This window comes from Prorops nasuta, unplaced genomic scaffold (genome assembly GCF_024137725.1).
Source record: "Prorops nasuta isolate Cenicafe-Biocafe unplaced genomic scaffold, Cenicafe_Pnas_1.2 PNAS00011, whole genome shotgun sequence".
NCBI lineage: Eukaryota > Metazoa > Arthropoda > Insecta > Hymenoptera > Bethylidae > Prorops > Prorops nasuta.
In genome coordinates, this window is record NW_027116808.1 from 5,730,236 (window position 1) to 5,757,594 (window position 27,359).

A 27,359-nucleotide genomic window follows, 5' to 3' on the forward strand; every position below is an offset into this window, starting at 1 on the left:
TGTGCAGTAGTTTCTCCTTCATTCGCTTCATCTGTAGCATTTTGTGAATCGTCAATCAATCTGGCTGCCCCATTGGAGATTACTGTCGGGGAGCGTTGAAGCGGCATTTTAGATGAAACACGTGCACACCGTGGCACCGGAGCTTGATTTAATATCTCAGCTTAAATCCGCCGAGATCACGTCGGGGTCACCAATTTGTAGCTCCTTAATACTCCCAAATTGCAAGGATGAGGTTTAAAAGAGACAATTAACATATATTTTCTGCCGCTGGTTTTCTCTTGGTTTATTTCCAAAAAACAAGTTGGTTTTTGATAGGCGCGCACTCGCAGGATCCACACTGGTCAAAGACCAAACAGGAAGAGAGCGAGATACGCGATACAATTTTATTAATCTAATTAAGCATATAAAATGTATAGACAATTGTTCGATATTCAAAAATTCAATAAAACTAAGGAACGGATTTCTGGATTAAACCACTTGCCACAGGTGTCGCATCTGAGAAGGTGTATATTGTGTGCCAGTGGTATAGTCAGTGGGTCGCCACAGTATATTGTGTGCCAGTGGTATAGTCAGTGACTCGCCACACCATCTAACCCTTAACGCCATCTATCGGAAGAGACCACGAAGCACGAGCGTTAAGCTTAGAATAGGGTAAAACATATATGCATTGTTGCCAGAAAGCGGAATAAAGAGAGAGCGGAGATATTTTCTCGGACCTCTCTGTCTTTCTCGCTGTTAGCTTCTAGCAGAAGAGTCGAGGCAAAATCTTTCCGTTTCGCTTTGCCGAAAATCTACCAATATTCGATGTCATTTATATTTGCAGGCCAATGCCTTTATACATGATTTTTTCAGCATATTTATTTATCAGCATTGACTTATTTAAATCAATAATAAATTAAGGAAATGCGTATTTGATATATAATAATTATTTTAACTATAATTTCATCGTTATATTTCGCTTATTTCCGTAAAATCTGCATTTCTTTAGTTTATTATTGATTATTGTAAGTCAATGGCAATTTAAAAAAATTTAATCTTAAAAAAAAAAGAAAAGTACCGATCAGGAATCGAACCCGGACCCACGAATCGCCACGCGATTACCTTACCGCCTAGACCACGAGGCTTCTTCAGTGCACCGTAAACAGATAGTCTTTTTAAGGGCTTGAAATCTTCTATTGAACCATATAAATGAACGAGCAACCGACAGCTTTATTCATTATTATTCTGTCATAATGGTACACAAATGAAGGAATAATTATATTTTGAATAGTTTTCAAAAGCTTTTCCAATAGCCAAGAATGAAGATAAATAATCAACGCTCGCAGTTTCCGTTCTTGGTTATTGGAAAAGCTTTTGAAAATCTACATTATATAATTATTCTTTAATTTGTGTACCATTATGATAGAATAATAATGAATAAAGCTGTCGGTTGCTCGTTTATTTATATGGTTTAAAAGAAGATTTCAAGCCCTTAAAAAGACTATCTGTTTACGGTGCACTGAAGAAGCCTCGTGGTCTAGGCGGTAAGGTAATCGCGTGGCGATTCGTGGGTCCGGGTTCGATTCCTGATCGGTACTTTTCTTTTTTTTTTAAGATTAAATTTTTTTAAATTGCCATTGACTTACAATAATCAATAATAAACTAAAGAAATGCAGATTTTACGGAAATAAGCGAAATATAACGATGAAATTATAGTTAAAATAATTATTATATATCAAATACGCATTTCCTTAATTTATTATTGATTTAAATAAGTCAATGCTGATAAATAAATATGCTGAAAAAATCATGTATAAAGGCATTGGCCTGCAAATATAAATGACATCGAATATTGGTAGATTTTCGGCAAAGCGAAACGGAAAGATTTTGCCTCGACTCTTCTGCTAGAAGCTAACAGCGAGAAAGACAGAGAGGTCCGAGAAAATATCTCCGCTCTCTCTTTATTCCGCTTTCTGGCAACAATGCATATATGTTTTACCCTATTCTAAGCTTAACGCTCGTGCTTCGTGGTCTCTTCCGATAGATGGCGTTAGGGGTTAGATGGACCTGAGACACGCGTTTGCCAACACCAGCGCCGCCTACCGGTAGGGATTGCCTCGGGACCTCGCATGAGCAATCTCCCGTTTCATCTCTGGTGCAACTATATTTACGTTTACGTCTACTGACGTCACTAAACCTATGTTAAGCAGCCAACTTCAGCCCGAGACATACACTCTGGCTGGAGAAGAAGAAGAAGAAGATTATGAAGGAGAAGAATCTCAATTTTCGATATATATATAGCTAACTCAGTATGAGATCTCTGGATTGCATGATCCGTTTTTAATGTTCATGGTCTTAAATGAAAGCTTGTTCCAAACTAGTTTAAGGAAAGCTTTACTTAAATCATGACAGTGGATCATTCACGGAAATAAATCGGTTTGAAAAATGAGGCGGCCAAACCTACTGTATAAGTTAACGGTAGTGCTCGGCGGTATAGACATGTCATTATCTATTTTTATATGTACAATGACCGGCAGAAATGGCGTCCCTTGATGCGTTTAGGAACCGCATTTTAGGATCCTTCACTGTATACTCTATTCTGCTAGGCGGAGATAGGGGAATGGAACGCGATAACTATAGTAGTTAGTTTATCTCGCTCTAAATGCGTGAGTGCGAGAGAGAGAGCTTTATACGGCATAGCAGGGCAAGCCAGGCGTCCCGAGGCTTATTTCTATCTGTGCCATTGCCTATGGCTATCTCTATCACTCGGTAAGAATCATTCGTCCGTCCTTGTTTAGGTCAGTTCTACGCCAATGGATACTCTCTAAAGAAGATTTTCTCAGGCGACACCATTGAAGACTGCGATTACAGCGGGGATTTTAAAATACTGTGCACCTGTCACTGTCAAACGTCAGTATGAAAGATTATTGTCGCTTACAGCGTTTGGTGCAATTAACATTATAAGTCTGGATTATTATGTGATATTCTGTAATGCACATATATATATACATATGTTAATTTACTTTTAATTTTTTAAACCAATAAGTTATTGGCATTATAGAAGCCGTGTCTGACTAACTGCCCTTTTCAGGGCAAAATAAACTTTTCAAAATATGTTTGGAAGCAGTAGCAATGCTTCCAAATAATTAACAAAAAGAAAAGATAGTAATGCTTTTAAAACGAAAAAAAAAATATCTCCCGCGGGATTCGAACCACCGACAAAAGCGCTCTAACTAATCTTCGAGGCAAGCGACCTAGCCACTGAGCCACGAACTCTTCATGACCATTGATCAAGATTTCTTCAATGTAAATGATATTTTAAACTGAAGGATATTGAGATATATTATTATCAATGTGTAACGATTATAAAAATATTTCTCTAATAATAATTAGTTAAGTGTGCGCTTTTAGGATATTATTCTATACATGTTAAAATTTAAAAGAAATAACTCTTAGTCTGATTAATAAACGAGTGAATTTTATTAATTAAAATTATGTTATATTTACAAGAAAAGTTACATAAGTGGAAACCAGTATATTCTTATATTTAAATGAGTTTCTTCTATAATGCCAATAACTTACTGGTTTAAAAAATTAAAAGTAAATTAACATATGTATATATATATGTTAATTACAGAATATCACATAATAATCCAGACTTATAATGTTAATTGCACCAAACGCTGTAAGCGACAATAATCTTTCATACTGACGTTTGACAGTGACAGGTGCACAGTATTTTAAAATCCCCGCTGTAATCGCAGTCTTCAATGGTGTCGCCTGAGAAAATCTTCTTTAGAGAGTATCCATTGGCGTAGAACTGACCTAAACAAGGACGGACGAATGATTCTTACCGAGCGAGAGAGATAGCCATAGGCAATGGCACAGATAGAAATAAGCCTCGGGACGCCTGGCTTGCCCTGCTATGCCGTATAAAGCTCTCTCTCTCGCACTCACGCATTTAGAGCGAGATAAACTAACTACTATAGTTATCGCGTTCCATTCCCCTATCTCCGCCTAGCAGAATAGAGTATACAGTGAAGGATCCTAAAATGCGGTTCCTAAACGCATCAAGGGACGCCATTTCTGCCGGTCATTGTACTTGCCGTCGAGACACTACCGTGTCTCTTGATAAGGTCTGTTCTCGTTGTCTACACTTTTTACACTTTGTGCACTTTTTAGGGTATCAACTTATACAATGGACAAAGACAGAAATACGGAAAGTGTAGAAAGTGTTAAAAGTGTAGGCCAACGAGAACAGACCTATAGTACGATGGGTATTTAGTAACATATAATTCTGTTGTCTAAATTGCATATTTCCTCAATTTTGTAGGATTAATTTTTTGATTACTTGACATAATATGCAATATAATATACAAACGTCTTATTAGATCTTCATCAACTCCGTTAATTTGTGAAATACACATGTATAGTGCTTAAAACATCTTGCTGCAATATTTCCATCATTACTATTATTACTGTTTTGGCGGGGTTTGTCAATTATAATCTAATGACAGTTGAAATGACTTAAGTTTATACATTGATTTAGACTCACCAAAAATCATTACCAATACTTACAAAAATTTCTTAATCAAGAAAATAATTACTTATTACCTACCTAACAATCACTACTTAATGCTAAAAAACGATGTTATCCGAATGAAATCGTGGTTACAGACATTAATGCAAAAGTAACTATACATTCACTTTTGAATAATATGTAAAACAACATTTATGATTGATTATGTCGATGAAAGAAATTTGTTACAATACATCCTATACATATAATAATGGAGATATGATGGCTCGTCAGGGCAAAGTAAATATAAACAAAACAGACCAAAGCAAAATCTTATCGGTCAATTACTTATTTATAGCATCTTTAGTTCCGCTTAAAATTATATATGATGAAATCGAAACTGTCATTTGGCAGGACCCTTCAACTTCTTCTGTAAGATTGTGCCAGCCTACTTTAATTGAATTATTAAAAGAAGCACTGGAGAAAAAAACCTGGTCGCTAATAATATCCAAGATGAAATATCTTCACTTATGTATACTTAGATTTCTAAGAATGGAAAACAGTTATCCGTTAAGCACGAGCTCTTTTTAACAATGATAGATTAAAAAACAGTAAAACTATTAACAAATACATCATTAAATGTCATATGCAATGTATGCTTTGAAAAACCTACTGAAATGAATCATTTAAGTCGTGTTAGAGATAAAATGGAAAACGAAGAATCTTACACAAATTTGGCCTCTCGGCATTACAAGCATAGATTCAGTTTATAGAGTTAATTTTATACATTTTATATAATTTATCTTTTAAAAAGTAGACTGCAAATACAACAGATACGAAGCTAGAAAAAAACACTAAAAAGAAGCAAGTACGTGTGTAAGAACCTATAGTAAAATTCACAATAGTCTTGTAAGAACTATAGGCAGATTCACTACAGTTTAGTATCCCTATATCGTCTTACTATAGCTTCTAGGGAAGATGGATATAAGCGCATGCGTTGATGATTATATATAAGCCGCACCTGTTAAGGACTTGTTCTCTTCCATTTTGATTCGTCGGTAATGGCGTCGGTCTGAGCAATGCTTGCATTTGAATCGGTTTGAACATGCTTGCGCGTTGTGCGGTATAGTACTGTATAATTGTATTCGGCGTTGTCGTCGGGAAACTACTACGGTAAATGTAGCAGTTTTAAATGTAACTAAATAAGGGTTATGAGAAATAAGTGTAACCAAGGAGCTATATCAAACACGAAGTTCTAAAAGTTATTAAAATCCTCAGTCATCCTTACAACGTGCAAGATCGTTTTCGAAATGAATTAGGATTAATAATTATTGGAATTCTGATCACCAATCAACTTCTCAAGAATATGCTTTTTCATAACATCAGAAGTTAAGCATATTTTCTGAACAATTTCACTTTCCACTTTTTCATCTATAGATCGTAGTCGTTGAATATAAGACTGATGAATATGGTTAAAACTAGAATCAGGAAAAAGTTTGACGGCCTTTCGTCTTTATATTTCTCAGGTTGATTTTACTAAACTTTTACACGACCTGCCACGTTTTGTTGAAGTTGATGGTCTAAATTTTCTCCAAATCTTCTGTTTGAAATTCTAAATCTTCAAATAGTAATTCCTAATAAAACCTTAAAGTATGTCTTTCTTTCTTGAAACTTTCTTCTAATAATTTTTAGATTCTGGCAAAAATTATCTTCGAATATGAATAATATTTTTGAAAACTTTCTGCGGAAGATCACAACGCTGCTCTATGAATTCTTTTGTCTATAAAACAAGTATTTTCCGCGTTCAAAACGTTCAATACCCAAATCATAAATCGATATATAATAAACTTTCCATTCATCCGTATTTTTTTAAACAGTACTTTCACATTGTAAAATGGTAGTAATAATATAGAAGATAAATCGGTTTGAAAATTGAAACGGCCAAACTTGTTGTATAAGTCACACGGTAGCGATCGGTGATATGTTCTTGCCGTCGAGACACTACCGTGTCTCTGAATAAGTAGTACCTACAATCGATTTTGCACTAATAATGCCTAAAACACAAAACTTGTGCTCTTATATGGGGATCGTTATCTATTTCTATGAGTTCTAAAAGATTGTCCATAAGATTTGTGGGTTATAGGCAATCGTTCCCACATCATGCTGTTTTTGTTTTCTTCAATGATGGAATTTTAATGCGGTCCTCCGGTAAAAAGTATATTTCGGATACAAAATCTCACCATTTGCTCCCAAAGATCCGTAAAGAGAATATTATTGATCATAATTGTATAAAATATAAATTTAAGATAAAATAAATATTTGTTACGAAATATCTATGATACCATAAGCCCTCATTCATTAATTAAAAAAGTACTTATCCTTTTATTAAAATATAAATAGATTTAATTTAATTAATTATCATTGATAATTGAGAATATTTTATAATAGTGTTTAAAATTGTTTCACATCAAAAACTAAAAGTAATGCTAATAAATATTTTTAGAAGTACTATGAATATTTTAAACATTAAATATTGAAAAATAGCAAAATAATAAATAAAAAAATAATTAAATAATAACGTTATTAACTATTTATATGTTCTTTCAAAGTACACGTCATATACCATATTTCTTGTAAATTTTGCCAAATTCAACAACAAATGACCATTTTTTTAATTAAATAGGGGAGTACCGGCTATTACTAGCGCAGAGTAGTATAACGGTTTCTTTTAAATATTTTTTAAAACGCGCCGAATTCGCAGGTTTTTCTTTCATAGATTGTTACGTCAATCCTATATAGAACTAGTTCGAATTATAACCGGCGCCACTGTGCGAGTATTTAAATCTTTTAAGTGATTGCACCTGTTAAATTTTCGTAGTCCCTGGGACAAATAACACTTAGGACTAGATTAATAAAAGATTTATTAACGAGCATAAGCTTTTGATTCTTCTCCGTACTTTCCTACAATAGCGTCGTAACTAACATCAACTGAGTTAGAGGCAGTCCTGCCCAGAGACGTGTTAAAACAAAATTCCGCTCACGGCACTGGCATCGCCCAACAGTGCCGCCAATCGGACAAACATATATTCTCTTCTCATCGCAAAGAATTCTAACAATATTTAGCCAGGATTTTGAAAACATTGAATTTTTTTATTTTCATAATGTACATTAGTTCAAAAGTGTACACACTAAATTTCAAGTGATTCGACTACTGCTTTCGGTGTTACAGGCATATTTATAAAGACGTCTCGACGCGTTTGAAAGTAGTTGGAACTTAGACCGGTATGGCAGCTATTTATCTGAACATTGCTCCTTTTATTAAAATTGCTATTGTAACCCTACACATTGTGTGACCGTGTATATTATAGTCTTCGGCTTATGCCTGCGAGCTAAATTCAATGGTTTTCATTCCCCATTTGACAAATATTGCACAATAGAATCAGTACAAGTAGGTAATCCAAACACGATACCCGCGTGCTCCTTTATACACTTTCTGATACACCCAGAAAAATTGTTCATGGATTTTGACCCCATTAACAGTTATTCGCGATATCAATAAACTAAATTAATGTAGGGGAGAGTGAGGCAAAATGATCCTTGAGGGTTTTATGGAAACTATTGATACTATTCGTTTAAAAATTAATCAATATTAAAATATAAACTTTTATATACACAATATAATATAGTAATGTCTATTTTTAATACGTAAAAAATTGTTACCGGCATTTATGTGTTTTTCATCATTTTTCTGTAAGATAAGCGATATTTTAATCATATAGGAAATAAATATGGGGATACTTTTCAAATCGCAAAATTGGGTAAATCATAATAAGTATGAACTTTGATTTCCTCTTAAAATTAATTTAAAATCGGCTTTGGTAAAATTTTAAGATTCGATGAAAGATGCACAGCGCATTTGGGGCAAAACGATCCCATAGTGGATTCATTGGTAAGAAGCAGCCGGTGCTCAAAAAGTAGTAACGATGATGATAACGAATAAATTTTACATACAGCAAACGGTTTAAAAACGAGGCTTATGGAGAAGATTGGATCCAGTGTACTTTTTTCACGCTATTCGCGGTTTAAGCGATTATACTTGAATAACATGTTTTCTTTTTATAACATTCAGAATGTTAGCACTAAAATATGCTTTTCTACTTTTTTATTGAAAGTATTATAGCTTTTGTCTATCGTATCTATAAATATAAATTCATTATTTTAAATTATTCGACATGGGATCATTTTATCCCACGGGTGAGGGTAAAATGATCCTTTTGTAAGGTTTACTTTAAATTGATTAGTACAAAACATCTTTAACAATTTAATTATCGCGACCACGCAGAAAAGTATAGGAATATGTGATCTTCGTTACATAAAATTTTTGCTATGTTAAAATCGATAATAGCGTCACTGGGATGGATTTTTCCTAAGGGGCATAATTTTGCCCCACTCTCCCCTATATTATGAATAATTCGAATTATTTATAATATACATAAATTTAGTTTATTGATATCACGAATAACTGTTAATGGGGTCAAAATCCATGAAAAATTTTTCCCAATGTACATTTTCAATTTTTTTTTCAAATAAAAATGAAAATAAGTAGGGAAAAGCGACGGTCCAGAAGTGTGCATAAAGGCAGAAACAAAACAAGAAAAAATGTTTTTAATCCAAAAACATTTGAGACAAACCAAATTGGTTTCATTACTTCTACAAAGAAATACAAATACAAGAGCATATATTTGTGCCTAGGGATGCAACGATAGAATATCGAATTTTAAACTTTATTACAGTGTTCGCAGCAATTTCTGAATAAGTAAAATGCAAAGTTTGTGGCGGAAAAATGAAGTTTCAAACTACATCCGTGCGTGGTCTTGGTTTTAAAATTATTTTGTTGTACGACAAGTGCGTAAGGTGTACCGTTAAGAGGAATCTGTATATCGACATTACAGAGCGAAATCTTGCGCCAAACGAAACGGTCTCATTTCTTAACCGATTTTAACGTTTATGCAACCTTTTTGGAAACGCCAAAAGATTATCTAGCCATCTTCGTTGGCCAATTTTTTAAATTTCACTTTTTTTTTAGTTTTTCATTTTTTGAAAAATCGGCCAACGAAGATCGCTAGATAATCTTCTGGCGTTTCCAAAAAGGGGCATAAACGTTAAAATCGGTTAAGAAATGAGGCCGTTTCGTTTGGCGCAAGATTTTGCTCTGTAATGTCGATATACAGATTCCCCTTAAAACTAGCCCGTTTATCGGGCACTCTTATAAGAAAAGTAGAAGTTTTATATTTATTACGAGAGTACTCGGATTAGGACTGAAAAGTGCAAAACAGTTCTGTGGTCTAAAGGACATGCCCGTATTTTTCAGTCAGAGTACATATTGCACGATCATATACAAAATTTACATAGTTGTGTACAAACAGTCATTGACAAACATCCAGACACTGTTCGTACTCAAGAGAAAAATTTAACATCTACGAATCAAGACACAGCTCGTTCTACAGAATTCACTGTATCTGACAATAGAACACGGAAAAAGCAAGGATATTCCTCTTTATACGGCGTGGCATCATTGATTGGATATTGAACCAAGAAAATCTTAAATATTTGTGTGCAAAGTGCCTATCGCGGAGAATGTGAAGTTTGAAATCAAACAATGCACACTGAAGATTATCAGGATTGGTATAAAAGCCCTAAAGAAACTCTCTTGTTCAGCAAATCCTCCAGGTTTTTCCGAAAAAATGGATGTCGAAAACGTAACTGAGTTGTTTAAGCGTTCAGTGGACAAATTTGGAATTATTTTTAAAAATGATATCGGTGACTGTGACTCCAAATATTTCACGGAGTTATTTAAACCATAACACACAAAAAAACTTAAGCAATAAGGTGAAAACGAACCAATCACAGTTTAGCCATTGCCGAAATTTTCAACTGTTATTAGTTCGTTTTCATCTTATTGCTTAAGTTTTGCTTAAGTTTTTTTGTGTGCCGTAGCCCTAACAAGCTGCACCATATGGGTCTCTAAGAATTTGTGAAAAAGAGTGCATTGGGGATGTACGAAAGAGAATGATTACGCGACATCGAGAAGTTGTCAAAACATTTGTAGAAACCTTCATCAAAGGTGGAAAGGAAGTTAAGAAACAAACTCTTGGTGGCAAAGGCAAGCTCACTGTCAAAATAATTGATAAACTTACAGTTAGTTACGGCTTGGTAATAAGAAAAAACTAAGATTCTGTTGAAAAAATGTCTGAGGCTATATAGGCTACGTTTCATCATTACTGCTCGACTGACAAAAATCTTCAACACTAGAAATGCCTAATCGGCCTGGACTCTTGCTGCTCTTGGAAGCGAGCAGTAGCTACGGATGAATTGTCGGACTTTCATCACGATTATGAGCCGTTACCTAAGGAGGTTTTTGAGGCTATTCGTCAAATTTACACGGACCTTATATAGCAACGAAAAAATATTGGAAAGATGGGTCGGTGGATTTAATCAAAATAATAAGAACAGTTATGATAAGCTCTTTGAAAAGTTACATCGAAAATCGTCCTCTGCGGTTCAAAAATTGTAAAAATGGCTGCTAACCAATGATCGCATATTTCCACCCAGAGTAACTATTCACATATACAAGCCGCCGTATCCGTGTGATGGGACGAACGTTGTCACTTCACACGGATACGGCGGCTGTATGTGTGAAAAGTTACTTTGGGTGGAAATATGCGATCACTGCTGCTAACATATCTGTAGGTATATTTAACTCTTTTAGTGCCGCGCGGAAAAGAGGTGCCTATGCGAAAATTGCCGGTCGATTTTCAGAGTTTTTCTAGGGTTCGGGAAAATGCTCATAAAAACCAAACGCGATACACGACATTTGCGTGATTCAAAAAGCAGTATATTTCTCTCGTAATGAAATTACATCATTTATAACGTATTACAAATTTATTTTGAGATAGAGTTCTCCCGGAGCGAATAGTAAAGCGCTAAAAGGCGCGGGTCGATATATCGGCTCTAACACTATTCGCAAGTGCAGCTAGAGCCGATATATCAGCCTCCGACACCAAAAGGGTTAACAAGGGTACTTCGTTAATACTATACTATATATATGTATATGCAATGGGAGTATCCGTCGGAGCGAATGCACATGAATATGTCCAAAAAGAGGATGAGAGTGCGTCATTGTATCTGACCATACTGCGCGGAAAGTAACATAAAAGAGCAGAATGGCTCGGAGACAACGCTAAATCGAAGTCTTCGAAGCTGCAGCAAGAATGGAGGAGTGATTGTATGGATCCGGAATAGATGACTTGGCGTAAGTTACGCAAAAATAATTTTTAATATTCGTACGTTTTTTAAATTCTGAACGAGTTTCTTTAAAAATCATGTTTTTAAAGTCAGTGCACACGATATCTCAAAAACGGATTCATCGATTGCTCTGAATATTTTACATAGTGTTTCTGAATATATTTTTTAGTCATTGATTAAAGGATTTACTTTTTTGGATTTTGTTTTCACATTCTCAATAATTAAAGGCCGAAATTTTGATGCGAAATCGATTTTTTTTTTAGAAACCGCTATTTTATTAAAAATTAATATTTTTCTTATTTCTATAATTAATTGTTAGATAGTCTATTATATTAACGAAATCTTTTCGATTTTTTTGTTTCAGATAATCCAGTCTTGAGTTGTGGTGTGCACAGCAAAATACTTTGGTTTCGAAGAGAACTTAAAGATCAGTTGAAACAGACCTAATTATTAATATTTTTATAAATAGAAAATGTTTTTAGAATCTAATATAGTTCTATTTTAAGCAACAAAAAATTCAAGTAAATAAATTAAAAACTCTCTTTGGTTAGGAAAAATCTCCAAAAATATCGGTTCTTTCGACCCCTCTTGAATAGGTATAATCTTTAAAAAAAAATATGTAGTGATTCAATTTAATGGTCAATAATGAAAAGTACTCATACAAAATCATAAATAATACTTCAGAAAGCGTTATTTATTGCACACACTTTCTTAAAAAGGTATAATTTTGTTATTGCAAGGCCATATTACTACTAATAAAAAACGTGGCTACATAGATACACTATACAGCTAGCAGTGCTGACAAATAACAATTGCTACGTTTCTGAAAGAGTAAAGCGATGCAAGTGCAAACTACGATGTCTTCCATCACTATTGGGATCTGACACGTGGGCGGAGTCTATATATATAGATAAATAAAAAAACGAATATGGCGCATGAAAGCCTAAGTGTCTAAATGTCTATTGAAATTACAGGAGGGATATAATGATTTCGATGGAAAATATCTGTACAAACTTTTCTTCCAAATTCAAAAGTTTTAAGGTTTTCAATAATAAATTGCAATTTATTGAAAGATATCCATAAGAATCAATGTAAAACCCGAGCTTCCTCTGCTTTCATTTTTTACCGCTTGGAGCGCTTCAACTATGTCAGATCCCAATATACTTAATTTCTCTTTAATTATGTATTAAAAGCTAATAAAAATTACATGAAAATAAAATAGATAGATTTTATTATCAATAAAGAAAAATTGGATTTCTATTAACTTTTTACTGTGCTTTTAAAAAGTTTGATTTTAGGAATTTGCAATAACTACAAGTGTTAAAATATGCGAACTTTATATCACTACAACTTTTAAACGTTTTAGTGAATCGATTTAAAACTTGGCAGATTACTTCAATAAACTAAAAGTATGATATTTTCTAAATTATCTTAACATTTTAAGATTCCTCTAGAATATCCTTAAAATCTAATTGACTAGACCACTTCAACATTACTTCAAGGAAACTCACCATCTTACCTAAAAGGTTCATATAGATTTTAAATTCACAATATCTTGTAAAAGGGTGGATAAAATTGAAGATAAGTATACGAGTTTGAAAAGTCCTTGAGATTTGTTATAAGAATTTGCAATAAAAATTAGGGGGTTCTATCTATAAGGATGCGTTCATGTTGACGCTTCGAGCGCCGAGTACAGCGGTGAGGAGAAAGCTCCCATATAGAATACATAGAGCACCAAAGGTGACCTTCAAATGACCTTCCGTACAGCTTCCAGGGTCAAACTAATATAGCCATCCAATTGTGAAAAAATCAGTCAAATTATTCGCCAGACATCTTTGGGCAATCAATGAGCCATGGATTTGCTATTGGTGGATTGGAGGAGAAAGTGGTGGGGAGACTGATGAAAAGCTACAAGAGGCAGACAGAGAGGGCATCAGCTAAAAGAAAACTACAGGAGCCAGTTACATAATATATTCATTTTGCATTTAAGAAAGTTGTTTAAATTTGTTCTATATAAGAGACTTTTTTAAGTAATATATATTTTATATTTGAAATATTTTTCGAGCAGTTCATCAGCTTGCAACGTTATTGACTATTCCAGCGCTTTTGGTGAACATTATATACCTATAGAGAGTGAAAATTTCTATCTTTATAAATATAATTTTTCTAGAAAAAAATTTCGATTTCTTTAAATAAGACTCTACGTTTAAACGCTAATAGCCTTGAAAACGTTTAAATACTGAACTCATTTGAACTTCTTTGAAGGTTTTCTGCGGCATTCCCAAATATACATATAACGTTACTATATTTGACCATAATTTTATCAGTTTTATGAAAAACATAGCAGAAGACACAGAAGGGGTAAATTTGCCGAATTGCTTCTCCCCCTAAAAATCAATAAAATTTGAATACGTTTTATTATCGAACAAAGAACATGGATATACTTGTAAAAAAGTATTGCTCTTCATCGGTTAGCCAGATATGCCACATTAAAGTTGGTGCAATTTGGAGGTTAAACAACTGCAATTTTTAATGTATTTTCACACATGTGCACACAAATGCACTCACATACACTTTGTTTGCTTTAATGCTTTCAAAATAAATAATATTGATTAATAACTCGAGAAGTATCGAGATTCATTTATTGAATACACTAGCGTACAATTTTATTAAATTTTTGGGGGAGAAGCAATTCGGCAATTTTACCTCAAAACGTATTCCTGAATTTTTCAAATGAATTGCCAAGTTGTATCCTTCTAAACTTTAATTTGTTAATATTATTTTTTAAACATTACAGCAAACATTGCTGTTGAACGTGATGATAATTCTCTACATGAAATAAGTATTATTCTATATCACTTGATATTTAAACATTACAGCATACAAAGTAAATACGAGTGCATGTGTGAATGTGTCTGCATGTGTGTATGTGTGAATCTATGCGTGAAAAAACCTTAAAAATTGCACCTATCTAACCTCAAAATTGCACCAACTTTAATTTGACATATCTCTCGAATTGATGAAGAGAGACACTTTTTACAGTTATATCCATGTTCTATGCTCGATAATAAACATATATATAGATATTTTATTGATTTTGAAGGGGGAGAAGCAATTCGGCAATTTTACCCATAGAAGGTTCGGAATTTCCATTCTTCTTGTATTTTAATATATTTTTTCATGCAGGTTTTCATTTTTAAGATGTACCAATATATGTAGAAAGAATTAGATAACGATAAATAAACTGCTGTAACTACCTAAACAACATATGAAAGAATAAGCTCTATTGGACCAGACCCCCTTCTTCAGATTTCTTCATTTTCTAAGTGCGTAGCGTAAAATGATGTGTTTTTGACGTCACACTTGGCAGATGGCGTCGACCATCAGTGTCATCATCAGTATGAAAAAATGATAGATACTCCTTCAATAACTTTACTTTAAAGTCAGCAAATAATAATTGAGAGCTAGCTTAGGCGGCCTTCCTTGTTCCCTTTTGATGCTTTTTAAAGTATAGGAATTAGTTTTAGTGCTTGTAATAGTAGAATACGTAAAAATATCACTCATTACGTTCATAAAAAAATTCATATTTCCAAACACTCTCCTACGCATTATGTTAACTTTCTTAACGGGATCCCTCAAGCCCTCTGTAGCCAACATTACGGAACGAAAAACGAGGGAGAATTGTCCAGCGTTATTTTTCGACAAATTTTAATAATTTTGGGCTTGTTGGAACCGTTAGGACTCGCACCTTGTCATAAAAAAGCCTTATTTCCCAAAAAATGAAAAAAAAAATAAAATTGTTTAAAAATTCGCATTAATAATATTTAATCGCAAAACAAATCGAAAAATCGGGCTTCTTTATGACGAGGTGCCAGACCTAACGATTCCAACAAGCCCAAAAACATTGAAATCGGTTAAGAAATAGAGCCGTACCATTGTCCCGCGTTTCTGAGGTGGACGAAAACCAAAAATTTTTAGGAAGGAAGCTAGGCTTCCGCCCCTCTCGCGGCTCACGCTAACGTGTTCCCCCACTCCAGCATCGAAACTTACTGCGAAACTTTCCTCATATTTACGCTATTCCCCTATCTGTAGCTATACACATATAAATACCGCTAAAATAATGTTGAGAACATTTCATTTCGCCGATATAATGAAATTGCTAAAAATGCAATTATCATTTTGAAATAAAATTGTAGAAAAGGAGATTTCGTAATGCTTGAAATATAGGGCATACGGCGAAACGCGGGACAATGGTACAGTCGTATTTTTCAAAAGAATTTGATGAGACTAGTAATAATTAAAGCCATTCTTCATGTAGATTGTCCTAAAGAACTCGCATTTTCGATAAAGCTTATAGTTTTTCAGCTATGAACGTTTGAAGTTGCACGACGCACAAATACATATTTCTTCTCTCGCGTAGATCAGCTGTTGCGCACGTCCATCTTCAATCTCTCATAACTGGAAAACTATAAGCTTTATCGAAAATGCGAGTTCTTTAGGACAATCTACATGAAGAATGGCTTTAATTATTACTAGTCTCATCAAATTCTTTTGAAAAATACGACTGTACCATTGTCCCGCGTTTCGCCGTATGCCCTATATTTCAAGCATTACGAAATCTCCTTTTCTACAATTTTATTTCAAAATGATAATTGCATTTTTAGCAATTTCATTATATCGGCGAAATGAAATGTTCTCAACATTATTTTAGCGGTATTTATATGTGTATAGCTACAGATAGGGGAATAGCGTAAATATGAGGAAAGTTTCGCAGTAAGTTTCGATGCTGGAGTGGGGGAACACGTTAGCGTGAGCCGCGAGAGGGGCGGAAGCCTAGCTGCCTTCCTAAAAATTTTTGGTTTTCGTCCACCTCAGAAACGCGGGACAATGGTACGGCTCTATTTCTCAACCGATTTCAATGTTTTTGGGCTTGTTGGAATCGTTAGGTCTGGCACCTCGTCATAAAGAAGCCTGATTTTTCGATTTGTTTTGCGTTTAAATATTATTAATGCGAATTTTTAAACAATTTTATTTTTTTACATTTTTTAGAAAATACGGCTTTATTTATGACGAAAGGCGAGTCCTAACGATTCCAATAAGCCCAAAAACATTGAAATCGGTTGAAAAATAGCGCTGGACATTTCTCCCTCGTTTTTCGTTCCGTAATGTTGGCTACAGAAGGCTTGAGGGATCCCGTTAATATGAATAAAAAATGAACATTTTTTAGTACACTTAATGTCACAAACTGAACCTATAATTAATGATAACCTAAATGCTTTTTTTTAGAATCCAAACACCTACGACACATATTTGTTCACTAATAAGAAAAAACTATTTAATAAATATATTCAAATTTTTAATCAATGAATTGATTTACTAGAATTTTCAAGGCTTTTTCTTTCAAATGAAAATAAAATATAAAATTTTGTTTTTCTGTAATTTTACTTTTCATTGTTGCTTTATCAACAAAAGGAACCGTGAGCTTTTAGTTAATTGATTAGTACATTGTGTTACAAGGGACGAAAGTTGCCGTTTGCAGATGAGTGTGAAGTTGGCGGCACGAGCGAAGCGAGTGCTGCCATCACACGAGTCCAAACGGCAACTTTTGTCCCGAGTAACACACGATACTTTTTATTACAAGTGCATCGACTACATGCATATAAAGAAAGAATTATAATAGATCATTTGACATTTTATTGCATATTATGATATATTACTTCACTTTCGTCAAGTCGTAAGCTGCTACAATTTTAGTATTCAAAGAATATCGCGACACTTGATTCAACAGGGAAAGTACAACAGAGTATATAATCGGGGGTGCAGGGGGCAAAGCCCCCGCCGGGGCGCGGGGGGGGGGGGGGGCAGAGCCCCCGCCGGGGCGCGGGGGGGGGGGGGCAGAGCCCCCGCCAGGGGTATGGGTGCGGAGCCCCCATATGAAATAACAAACATATTTTAAATGAAAGATAACTATTTTATATTTTATAAATCAAAATTTAACATTTCACATTATATTTTATAAATTATTTAAAATGAAACAATTGAAATATTTTTTATACATAAAATCAGTTAAGAGAATATTATTTTTATTTAAGCTATTGAAATGTTATTGAACAGTTATTCGAATTGTTAATTGTTATAAAAATTGATTTATCTGTAACATCTTTTTTATTTTCAACAATTTTCTTATTTAGTTTATTATCAATGTTACTTATTACTGTACATGTTTCGGATTTAATTCTTTTATTGTTCATTGATAATGTTAAATCTGTATTCTCTTTATTTTCTAATGATTTTATGTTTATGGATTTGTTTATTATTTCACCAATTTTTCTTTTATTCGCAATTGATTCTTCTATGTAACCCTCTGCTACTGAGTCGGATCTCCAACCTCCATGTCTTTTTATGATTGTAATATTCGCACCAGCATCTGCAAGTACTGTTGCTGATGTTCTGCGAAAGGTATGCCCAGTATATGTTTCTGGATCTTCAAATTGTAAGAAACTAAAACAATCTTTGTAAGCAAAATATATCACGAAGCTTTAATAAAAAAAATTTATTGTATGAGGTATTTACTTGGCAATTTGTTTAGGCATTGAAGATAATGTTTTTTCCAATGGACTGCTATGTACATTTACCATGCTGGTAATTAAGGAAGAATCTTGAAGTTTCTATTCCTTTCGGTCGAAGAGCCATGTATTTTTTTACAATATTATAGAAATTTCCTTCTATTACAAATTTTCTAGGCTTGTTATTTTTAGTTATAGGTATATTAACCACAAAAATATTATCATGTTCTTTTATGTCATTTGTAGTTACAGTTGTAAGTTCACACCCACGGCATGCACCACATACACCAAATATTAAGGCGGTCTGTAATACAAAGTTCTTATTACTACTGATATTTATTAAATTTACCTTACTTTTATTTTATTAATTAAAAATATATAATTATACATAAATACCTTTGTAGCTAACTATGTAACATCAGGAGCTTCTGTTAAAAATTTTTGAATATGCTGCGTTGATAATATATTCGCTTTTTTACATTTATACCCTACAGCTTGGCGTTTAATATAAGATATTAGTTTCTTATATTGACTAATATCTATATTTTGATTTAATAGGATTGTACTTTTTAAGATTGAGTACTGAGGCCACAAAGTGGAAGATTTAAATTTTTCAGAAATTTCAGAGAAGTAAACTAACATCGTACTCTCAGAGATTTCTTTCGCTTTGTGTAGGTTTAACCATCTTATAAATTCATTATATGCACTGTTGTATCTTTCACTTGATTTTTTAGGTAATCAATTTTATATAATATTTGCAGCTTTTTCATCAATATTTTCTATTGAGAGATTAACTCTTCATTTTCACACATTTTGATAATTCTGGTATTGTTAAATTCGAAATCAAGCACATAAATGATTTAAGGTCACAAATTAAAGTCACAGAAAAAACGACGTCGTATTATAATTGTAACTATAGAAACAGCTATAAGAAAAGGCGTCTTATCCTTTCTATGCTTGATACTCTCAGAAATTCGATTATTTTGATTAATATGAAAAATCGAACTTTACAATGTGAACTTAGCTGATATTTTCAGCCCTAGGGTGGAAAGTAATTATAAAATCTCCCAAGGGACGAAAGAGTGAAGTAAATCTATAATGCGCATGCACGGCAGAGACTAGTCTGAAAAGAGTAACTTTCGGCCCGGAAAACCGTGCCCGAAAGAGACACTTTCTATGCACGTGTAATAAAAAATCAATAAAATGCTTGATTGGTTGAGCAGAGCAGTTAATATTAATTTTAGTTTGTGAACGAATGTTTGACGTTGTAAGTTGCGTTCGTAAATTACTTCATTACCAGTTTCAGGCACATCTTATAATTATAAGTACACACTAATCAAATTCATGTCATAGTAGGAAAAGTAAAGGAGTGTGTGCTAAAAACGTGAAGACCAGAAATATGTGTGACATCCGTAATGAAGGAGCTAGGTTCCTACGGCTACTATTAAAGACACTTAAATTAATCCCTATAATTGATAAAAAGCATCAGAGAAGCAAGGGAGAAATAATGAATTAACAATGAAAGATTACTTGGTAGTTTTAAACTGAAATTATTCAGTAATTACCTGTTATTTTTTCATAATTGCACTGACATAAAGTAGTTGGCATTACCTGTTGAGCGATACGATCAAATGCGTCATCTTACGCTACACACATGGCAAAATCCATTTTTGCGGAAAAAATGGCTGAAGAAAAATATTCCCAGAACAGATTCAGATAACCCCATTCAAGGGTGCTAGTCAATACTGGCAAATCTTACGTACAAATGCAAATTGAAATATTTTATGAGCGACTGGATGAACTGATAAATTAAGATAGAGTGTTTAGGAAAGTTCTTGAGGCAAGCTACTAAAATATACAAAAAGTAGGGGATTCCGTTTAAAAAAATTTCTAAATAACTCTGATATAATCTTTAAATGATCTTTCAAGATCAAATCATTGTTATAACCTTCTATATGAGGCGAAAGTTAGCCTGTACTTTCAGCCTACAGTTATCGACGTCTATTGAGAACCGTTACGAACGTTTTATGCCACTAAAAATTAATTTTTTTCGTAATTTTAGTAAATTTGAGGTTTACGTTATTTATAAAATAATAAACCGATATAATTTGCATTAAAAATATTAACTTTTATAACTCTTTTTGAAAATAATCAATAGAAACCTCCGTCGATAATTAACATGAATAATTATGTAATAGGAAATTAAAAAAATTTGTTTAACCATACTAATTTGTAGCCTATTAAATGCACAATACAACAATACGATTTTAGAAAGGTATATCGCGACTGCCTTAATGTATTTTTTTTTGTAAAAAGATGGTATTTCAGCAAAAAATTCGCGTGTTCAAGGTTTGGGCTGTTTTTTAAATAGCAGGAAATTAAATTTTTGTTAGCTATATAGTCTTAACCAATTAAATGGCTATATATCATATATACATATACAAAAAAATTCTTTGCCAAGTCTGTTTTGTATTGTATATGTACAAATAATGATAAATTTGCAAATTTTCACAGGATTTAAACCAAACTTGGTATACTATAGTTTTTGAAGATGCTGAATCCAAATTTAATAAAAGATTAACAAAATTCAATACAGCGTATTAAAAATGGCCTACTCCAAATGTTTGACAAATAGTCAATAAGACATGAAAACACCCTATTTGTGAATTGAATTTTTATGACTTAAAATGAAGAAAATCAATTTTAAATCCCTGAATCTAATACTACAGGAATACAAATTATGAAGAAATAATTATTATTAGTCAATTAAACGTCCTTACAAATCAGTTAAAAATAATTGAATAAACATTTTTAAGGAATCAAAACATTGAAACCGACCTCTATTTTTCACCCTCTTGAAAGTGTTAAATTTGAAAAATCACCATGCCAATCGATTTAACGATATGAAAAACACCTATACACCAAATCTTGTTGCATTTTATAAATTTGTTACGCTACCAGTTGTGGCATGAATAGTAGAAAATGCTTAGCCAGTTAACCGGTTAAAGACCATGAAATTTTTTTGAATACAGTTGTATTGACTTTATGAGGATTCACGATCTCCTTAATTTTTGTTTTTAATTAATGAAACATGTAAATTTATTTAATTACTTAAGAAAAATACATTAAGAAAATCGTGGTCCTTTAAGAGATTCATACTGTTGCATTCAGCATTTAATAGGCTACATCATAGTATGGTTGAAAAAAATAAACAAGATTCACACTATTTTTATTATCTTAGCCCAAACACTTTGAGAACCCGAGTTTTATCTTGAAATTCCACTTTTTCACTAAAAAAAGTATTAAACAAATCCCCCAAGCTTTCCATTTAGGTGAAAATTTCCAGAGAAGACTATGGCTTTACTTGAAAATCTATTTTAGATTCAATTTAATCTTCCAATCATGCACAGCAAACTGCTTTATCTGATAAAGCGGTAAGATTTTCAAAAAATTTCTTATAATCGCTTTTTTAATATAATACTTATTTTTTGACTACCTTATTAGAAAATAGTTCATACGGCACATCACCGAAAAGATCAAACGGCTTTTGAAATTAATATACAAATAAAGCCGTATTATTGCCTAGAATTTTCAACTTAAGGAGAATCTATATATCAACATTACAGAGCGAAATCTTGCGCCAAACGAAACGGCCTCATTTCTTAACCGATTTTAACGTTTATGCACCTTTTTGGAAACGCCAAAAGATTATCTACCGATCTTCGTTGGCCGATTTTTTAAATTTCACTTTTTTTTTAGTTTTTCATTTTTTGAAAAATCGGCCAACGAAGATCGCTAGATAATCTTCTGGCGTTTTCAAAAAGGTGAATAAACGTTAAAATCGGTTAAGAAATGAGGCCGTTTCGTTTGGCGCAAGATTTCGCTCTGTAATGTCGATATACAGATTCCCCTGAATAGGCGCTTTCGAAGATCCTTTTAAAAATAGGCAGAAAATAAATTTCACACAGCACCTGGATCAGGAATGTAGGACGTTACGAGGTAACATTTATAATTGGTATAGTTTCATGTGTGCGTGTAGCAATTCGGTACGCTGGAGAAGTACGAACTTGTATTGTTATCGAAAGGGAAGTGTCAACGAAAATAACAGTAAAGGCATTTTTCCGTTGAATCGAAACCCTGATTTATCAGTTTAAAATTGATTTATCTCAGCAATGATGCTTTTACGGTATTAATGGAACATGGCTTTTTGACATAGCTTATGCTCACGAATGTTGTTAAAATTAAAAGCATCATCGCTGATATACCTTGTATAAATGTGATTTTGCTGAAGTGGTATGCACAACCACTATGAAAATACTTTCCAATTTAAATATCCAATAAACTACTGTTTGAAATGATAAATTTATACAATTTTATAAAGTTTTTGAGTTAGACTACAGGAAAATTTAATAAAAAATTGTATTTTCCAGTTAAAAAGTCAAAAGGTAAGTACTATTACTTCTAAATTCATGATTCTATTTTAGGATGTTTTTTGAACAATTCCATACTTATTATTATCCTCAATTTGCTTAGAGCGGATACTTTTTAAAAAATCATTCTGTATAGTTAAATTGAGCATTAATCTTACTTGAATAGCTTGATCTGTCTCCAATAAGGTTGTCTTCACGTGAGTGTTAAATATAAACGGATAATCGCAAAAATACATCTTGTGCTGGAAAGTAAAGAATGTTTTTTAAATATAATAATCATGTTTAATTTATGTCGAACAAATACATACAGTAAAGTGCTCTTTTTCAGTCAACCATTTAAAATAATCAGCTTTAATGTCTACACAGTCCATTAGCTCTGTTATGTGAAAGGTTTCATAAGGTACTTTAATATTTCCATTGATTGTATGATTTAATTTATTTAGTAATCGTAGCATATCTAATATTATTTGAAGAGTCGAATCCCATACCTCCTAAAATGTACATAAAATTTGTGTTTGATTGTTTGTGTAGGAAAATAGAAATTATCAATAAATTACCTTCTCTTTAATTTGTTTTATAAAATGAACAGCTACAGATTTATTGATTCTTATTAATCTTTCAAAATAGCTTGATGGTGTTTGCCCCCACCACCTACTAATAACTTTAAGAGCTTCTGGTTTCAAGCCTAATACAGCTTTGCAAAAGGGCTTATGTATGGAATTATAATTTAGTGGATTTGCAAAGCCATGATATAAAGGTAACGTTAAGTACACCCTTAACGATTCAACGTCTGGTGGTGATTGAACAAGGGATGGTATTAAATTTTCCACTATACAGGTAGATATCTGCAGAATGAAATTTTATATTCCATGATGTAAGGAGAAATGATTTACGATATTCCCGTACCAATTCTTGAATCGTCACATTGTCCAATTCAGATATAATTCCAAAAAGTTTTGCGGCCTGTTCAAGATCGATACCATGATTTTTACTTGAACAACCAAAATGACTGTCATTATTGCTTAAAAACGATGCATTTAGACAAGCTTGACTTCTAAATACAGTTTCTAAATATGTCATAAGTTCATGATCCACTGATGAGCCAAACGGAACTCTTTGGCAAGTTGCTACTTCTTCTTTATTTATTGAAAGAATTTGCGAAGATGTCGGCAATATTCTGCAATCATCAGGGTCTATGTTTTCCTGTAAAATATAATTTCTTATCATTCTATGTTAATGATATATTATAAAATTAAATAAATGAAGCTTACGCTTCGATGCATGACAGTAGCGAAACAGTGATCCCCTCCAGAGAAAATGTGTTTAACAATAATATCTAATTGATCACGATCAACTATAGGTAAGCTATTAGCTGATACCCAAGGTCCTAGGACGACTTGAGGTGTTGTTACGCTTCTTGTCATATCATTTCCTAATTGTCCCGCTCCTCCCAATCCCCATGCATAAATTCTTCCGCGAGATGAAACTAGTGCCAATGTGTGCCTCCTTCCACATGATATCTGTAAATATGTGACAATTAATTTTCATGCTGTAATTATTGATTTAATATGGTTCAATTATTAATTTTCCTACCTGTGTAACGGTACTACCCATAAGTTCCATTACTTGTCGTGGTAAAATTTCATTATTTTTATTTCCATGTCCTAACTGTCCATACATTCCTGCTCCACAAGTAAATACACCACCATCCTAGTAAGTAATTGGATTGTGGTCAGTGTTTATACACATTAAGATTAACAAGATAATTACCATGGTCAAAAATACAGAAAATTCTTCTCCACATGCTACATAACTAACTTTGGCATTTCTTAAAGTTCTTAACTGACATGGTAAAGCTCTTTTTTGATTGTCATTTAATCCCAATTGCCCAAAATTATTTTTCCCCCATCCAAATACTGCACCTAAGCAAGTAAAATGTAACAATTTAATGTAAAGAAATGATTTATTTAAAATTGGAATATTTGTAATTTCAAGGATGTTTACCTGATTTTGTGACTACTATACTATGATATCCTCCACAAGCTATAAATGCAATAGGAACTGCTGCTAAGCTATAAACTAATTTAGGTTTTAGTTCCTTTTTATTGCTGCCACCTAACCCTAGCTGTCCTTCAGAGTTTGAACCCCATGCATATAATTCTCCATTATTAGTTAAGGCAAGAGTATGTTGAAATCCACATGCTATTTGTACAATTACACTAGTGCCTACAGCTTTTACCATACGTGGAGAACGCTCAAATGCAATGCTTGAATTTAAACCTGCAGTTTAAAACAAAAATACAAAAACTAACAGTTATTAATAAGATTATGTATTACTAATTACCTAATTGTCCTTCTCCATTCGAACCCCATGTAAAAAGTTGACCCCATTCATTCACGGCTAATGTATGGGACGAACCACAAGCTACTTTTCTAAATACGAATGCATCTAAGCCAGGAATTAATTCTGCAGAAGAAATTATGTTGCATTAATTAAGATTTCTTAAAATAAATTTTTTAACAATACTTACGCAGTCTCTTTGTAGATTTATCATGTCCAAGCTGACCATAATCGTTATTACCACAAGAATATACTTGTCCATTTTGAGTTATAACTACAGTGTAATTCTCTCCACATGCAACTTTTTAAAGAAACATATATTATTTTTTTTCAGACATAATTTGCAAACAGGTTGTAATATAAAAATTCTTTATCTTTACTTTGTACAACTTCAGTTGCATGTATAAAGTCTACTTCACGAGGCAAAAAAATATTTTCTGCCTCGATTCCTCCCAATCCCAGCTCACCATGTACCGTACTTCCCCAACAGAACATATTTTTCCAGATATCAATTGACTTTTTTGATGCTAAATCGACCATTTCTCCAACTCGTCGTTTTTTTGACCAGCTTGCCTAAATTAAATTTGAAACAGATTATAGTGGTACATAGTAAATGTGTATAATACTTTTCACAGAAACAATTTATACAAAATGCTTTGAGGGATAGGTGTAAAATGAAACGAACAGATAAATATGTACAGAAAGTAACATATAAATTACACTAACCATTTTTGTTTTAATTTTTCATATCTATATCACTGGGAATGTTGGAAGCATGTTCTATTTTTGTGAAACACTTTTTGCGGCCTAAAAATATGATTCTTTAAATCGAGCGTTTTAATAATATACGCATATTAAAAAGATTGCCTTTTATCAACTTAATTAGGTTAAGCAATATTCAATATTCGAATAAATTGCATTAAAAAAACAGTTTGAAGCTTCGCTATAATTCTATGTGGATAATTTTGAAGTGTGATAAGAATTAATGAATCATTTGTAGGTTAAAGCAGGTTATGCATTAGCATTTGAAATTGAAAGGGTTTTAAAATGATCGATCTTATCAGTTGGTAAAATTAAATAAAAGATTAAAGAATATTCGAAGATCACAAACAGGAATAGATGAAAAATGATTCCTGGTTTTTACCATTTGATAATGATCCATCACTTTCGGCCACTCATATTATCCTTATATTCATGTTACTCACATTGCTCGTTTTTTATTTGTCTCACAGTTTTCAAGATAACTTTCGGGCATTTAGGTTTAATGCCTCATTGCATTTTTATCAAAATAAGAATTTCAGCAATCTTGCTGTTTTATTTTTATCCGTTTGTCTAATTTACTTAACTTATTTAATTTATATATTGGAGTTTGTCGAAATTGTGTATCGAAAGTTGAAACAAGACTGCAGGATAGCACAGGATATCTCTTGCTGGTTGCTATTCGATCAATTTAACTTTATTAATACGATGATTCGTGATTTTACCGAACATACCTAATGCAGTTATAATTACAATTAATTGCTTTCAATTAAATGTTCTGATGTACCAACAATAATAGTTTGATCATATTAACAGAAAATTAATTATTTAAATTTAAACATGGAGTTACATATGTAAAGAGAAAGAAGTTTTCAGAATGACAGAATACTTAAATAGAATCTGCAAATATATATTTCCATAAATGAGTAAGTTGTTTAAAAATCGCGCACCTTTCTTTGACCCCTTTGGCCTGTGCCCGGCAGTCGGCACTCAGCAGTCGGCAGTCCGCAGTTCCGCACCAGTCCGCACTGCCCCGTGTGCCCGCCCGGGACGCCCGGGCCAGTGAATCCGGATATGTCTGTCTTTTTGCCTATACTTTTTACATTTGATTTACTATTTACGGTTCCCACTTAACGGGATCCCTCACGCGTGCTTTACCGACAGTACAAGTTAATAAACAATTCGTTTAACGGGATCCCTCACGCCTACTTTATCGACAGTACAAGTCAATAAACAATTCGTTTAATGGGATCCCTCACGCCTACTTTATCGATAGTTAAAGTCAATAAGCAATTAGTTTAATAAAATTCAAATGCGAAGCAAATTGAACAATCGGGTGTTTGTTGGACAATGTGCCAGTCCTAACGAGTCAAACGAACTTAAAAACACTCAAATTAGTTGAAAAATAACGCTGTACCATTGTGCCGCGTTCTTGAAGAGAGGTTACTTTTGGTTATTTC

The 27,359-nt window shown here is 33.1% G+C and overlaps 1 protein-coding gene and 1 long non-coding RNA gene across 2 annotated transcripts in view; both read right to left on the reverse strand.

Annotated features, from left to right (window-relative positions):
- Positions 1-27,256, reverse strand: part of Herc4 (HECT and RLD domain containing E3 ubiquitin ligase 4) — a 57,009-nt gene extending 29,753 nt beyond the window's left edge. The window contains exons 1-14 of the mRNA XM_066734365.1: positions 26,850-27,256; positions 26,346-26,633; positions 25,867-25,947; positions 25,521-25,713; positions 25,331-25,441; positions 25,144-25,266; positions 24,804-25,079; positions 24,570-24,721; positions 24,393-24,509; positions 24,071-24,319; positions 23,706-24,002; positions 23,357-23,644; positions 23,108-23,290; positions 22,958-23,041 (exon numbers count right to left, since the gene is read on the reverse strand). Of these exons, the coding sequence (XP_066590462.1) occupies positions 22,958-23,041; positions 23,108-23,290; positions 23,357-23,644; positions 23,706-24,002; positions 24,071-24,319; positions 24,393-24,509; positions 24,570-24,721; positions 24,804-25,079; positions 25,144-25,266; positions 25,331-25,441; positions 25,521-25,713; positions 25,867-25,869 (2,076 nt within the window). The 5' untranslated portion in view covers positions 25,870-25,947; positions 26,346-26,633; positions 26,850-27,256. The remainder of the gene's footprint in view (positions 1-22,957; positions 23,042-23,107; positions 23,291-23,356; positions 23,645-23,705; positions 24,003-24,070; positions 24,320-24,392; positions 24,510-24,569; positions 24,722-24,803; positions 25,080-25,143; positions 25,267-25,330; positions 25,442-25,520; positions 25,714-25,866; positions 25,948-26,345; positions 26,634-26,849) is intronic.
- LOC136777787 (uncharacterized) lies at positions 17,869-19,896 on the reverse strand. Its single transcript, XR_010823306.1, has 3 exons — positions 18,766-19,896; positions 18,377-18,673; positions 17,869-18,304 (listed from the first exon to the last, which is right to left on the reverse strand). It is a non-coding gene; the product is annotated as an uncharacterized lncRNA (long non-coding RNA).
- Positions 27,257-27,359: the final 103 nt, after the last annotated feature.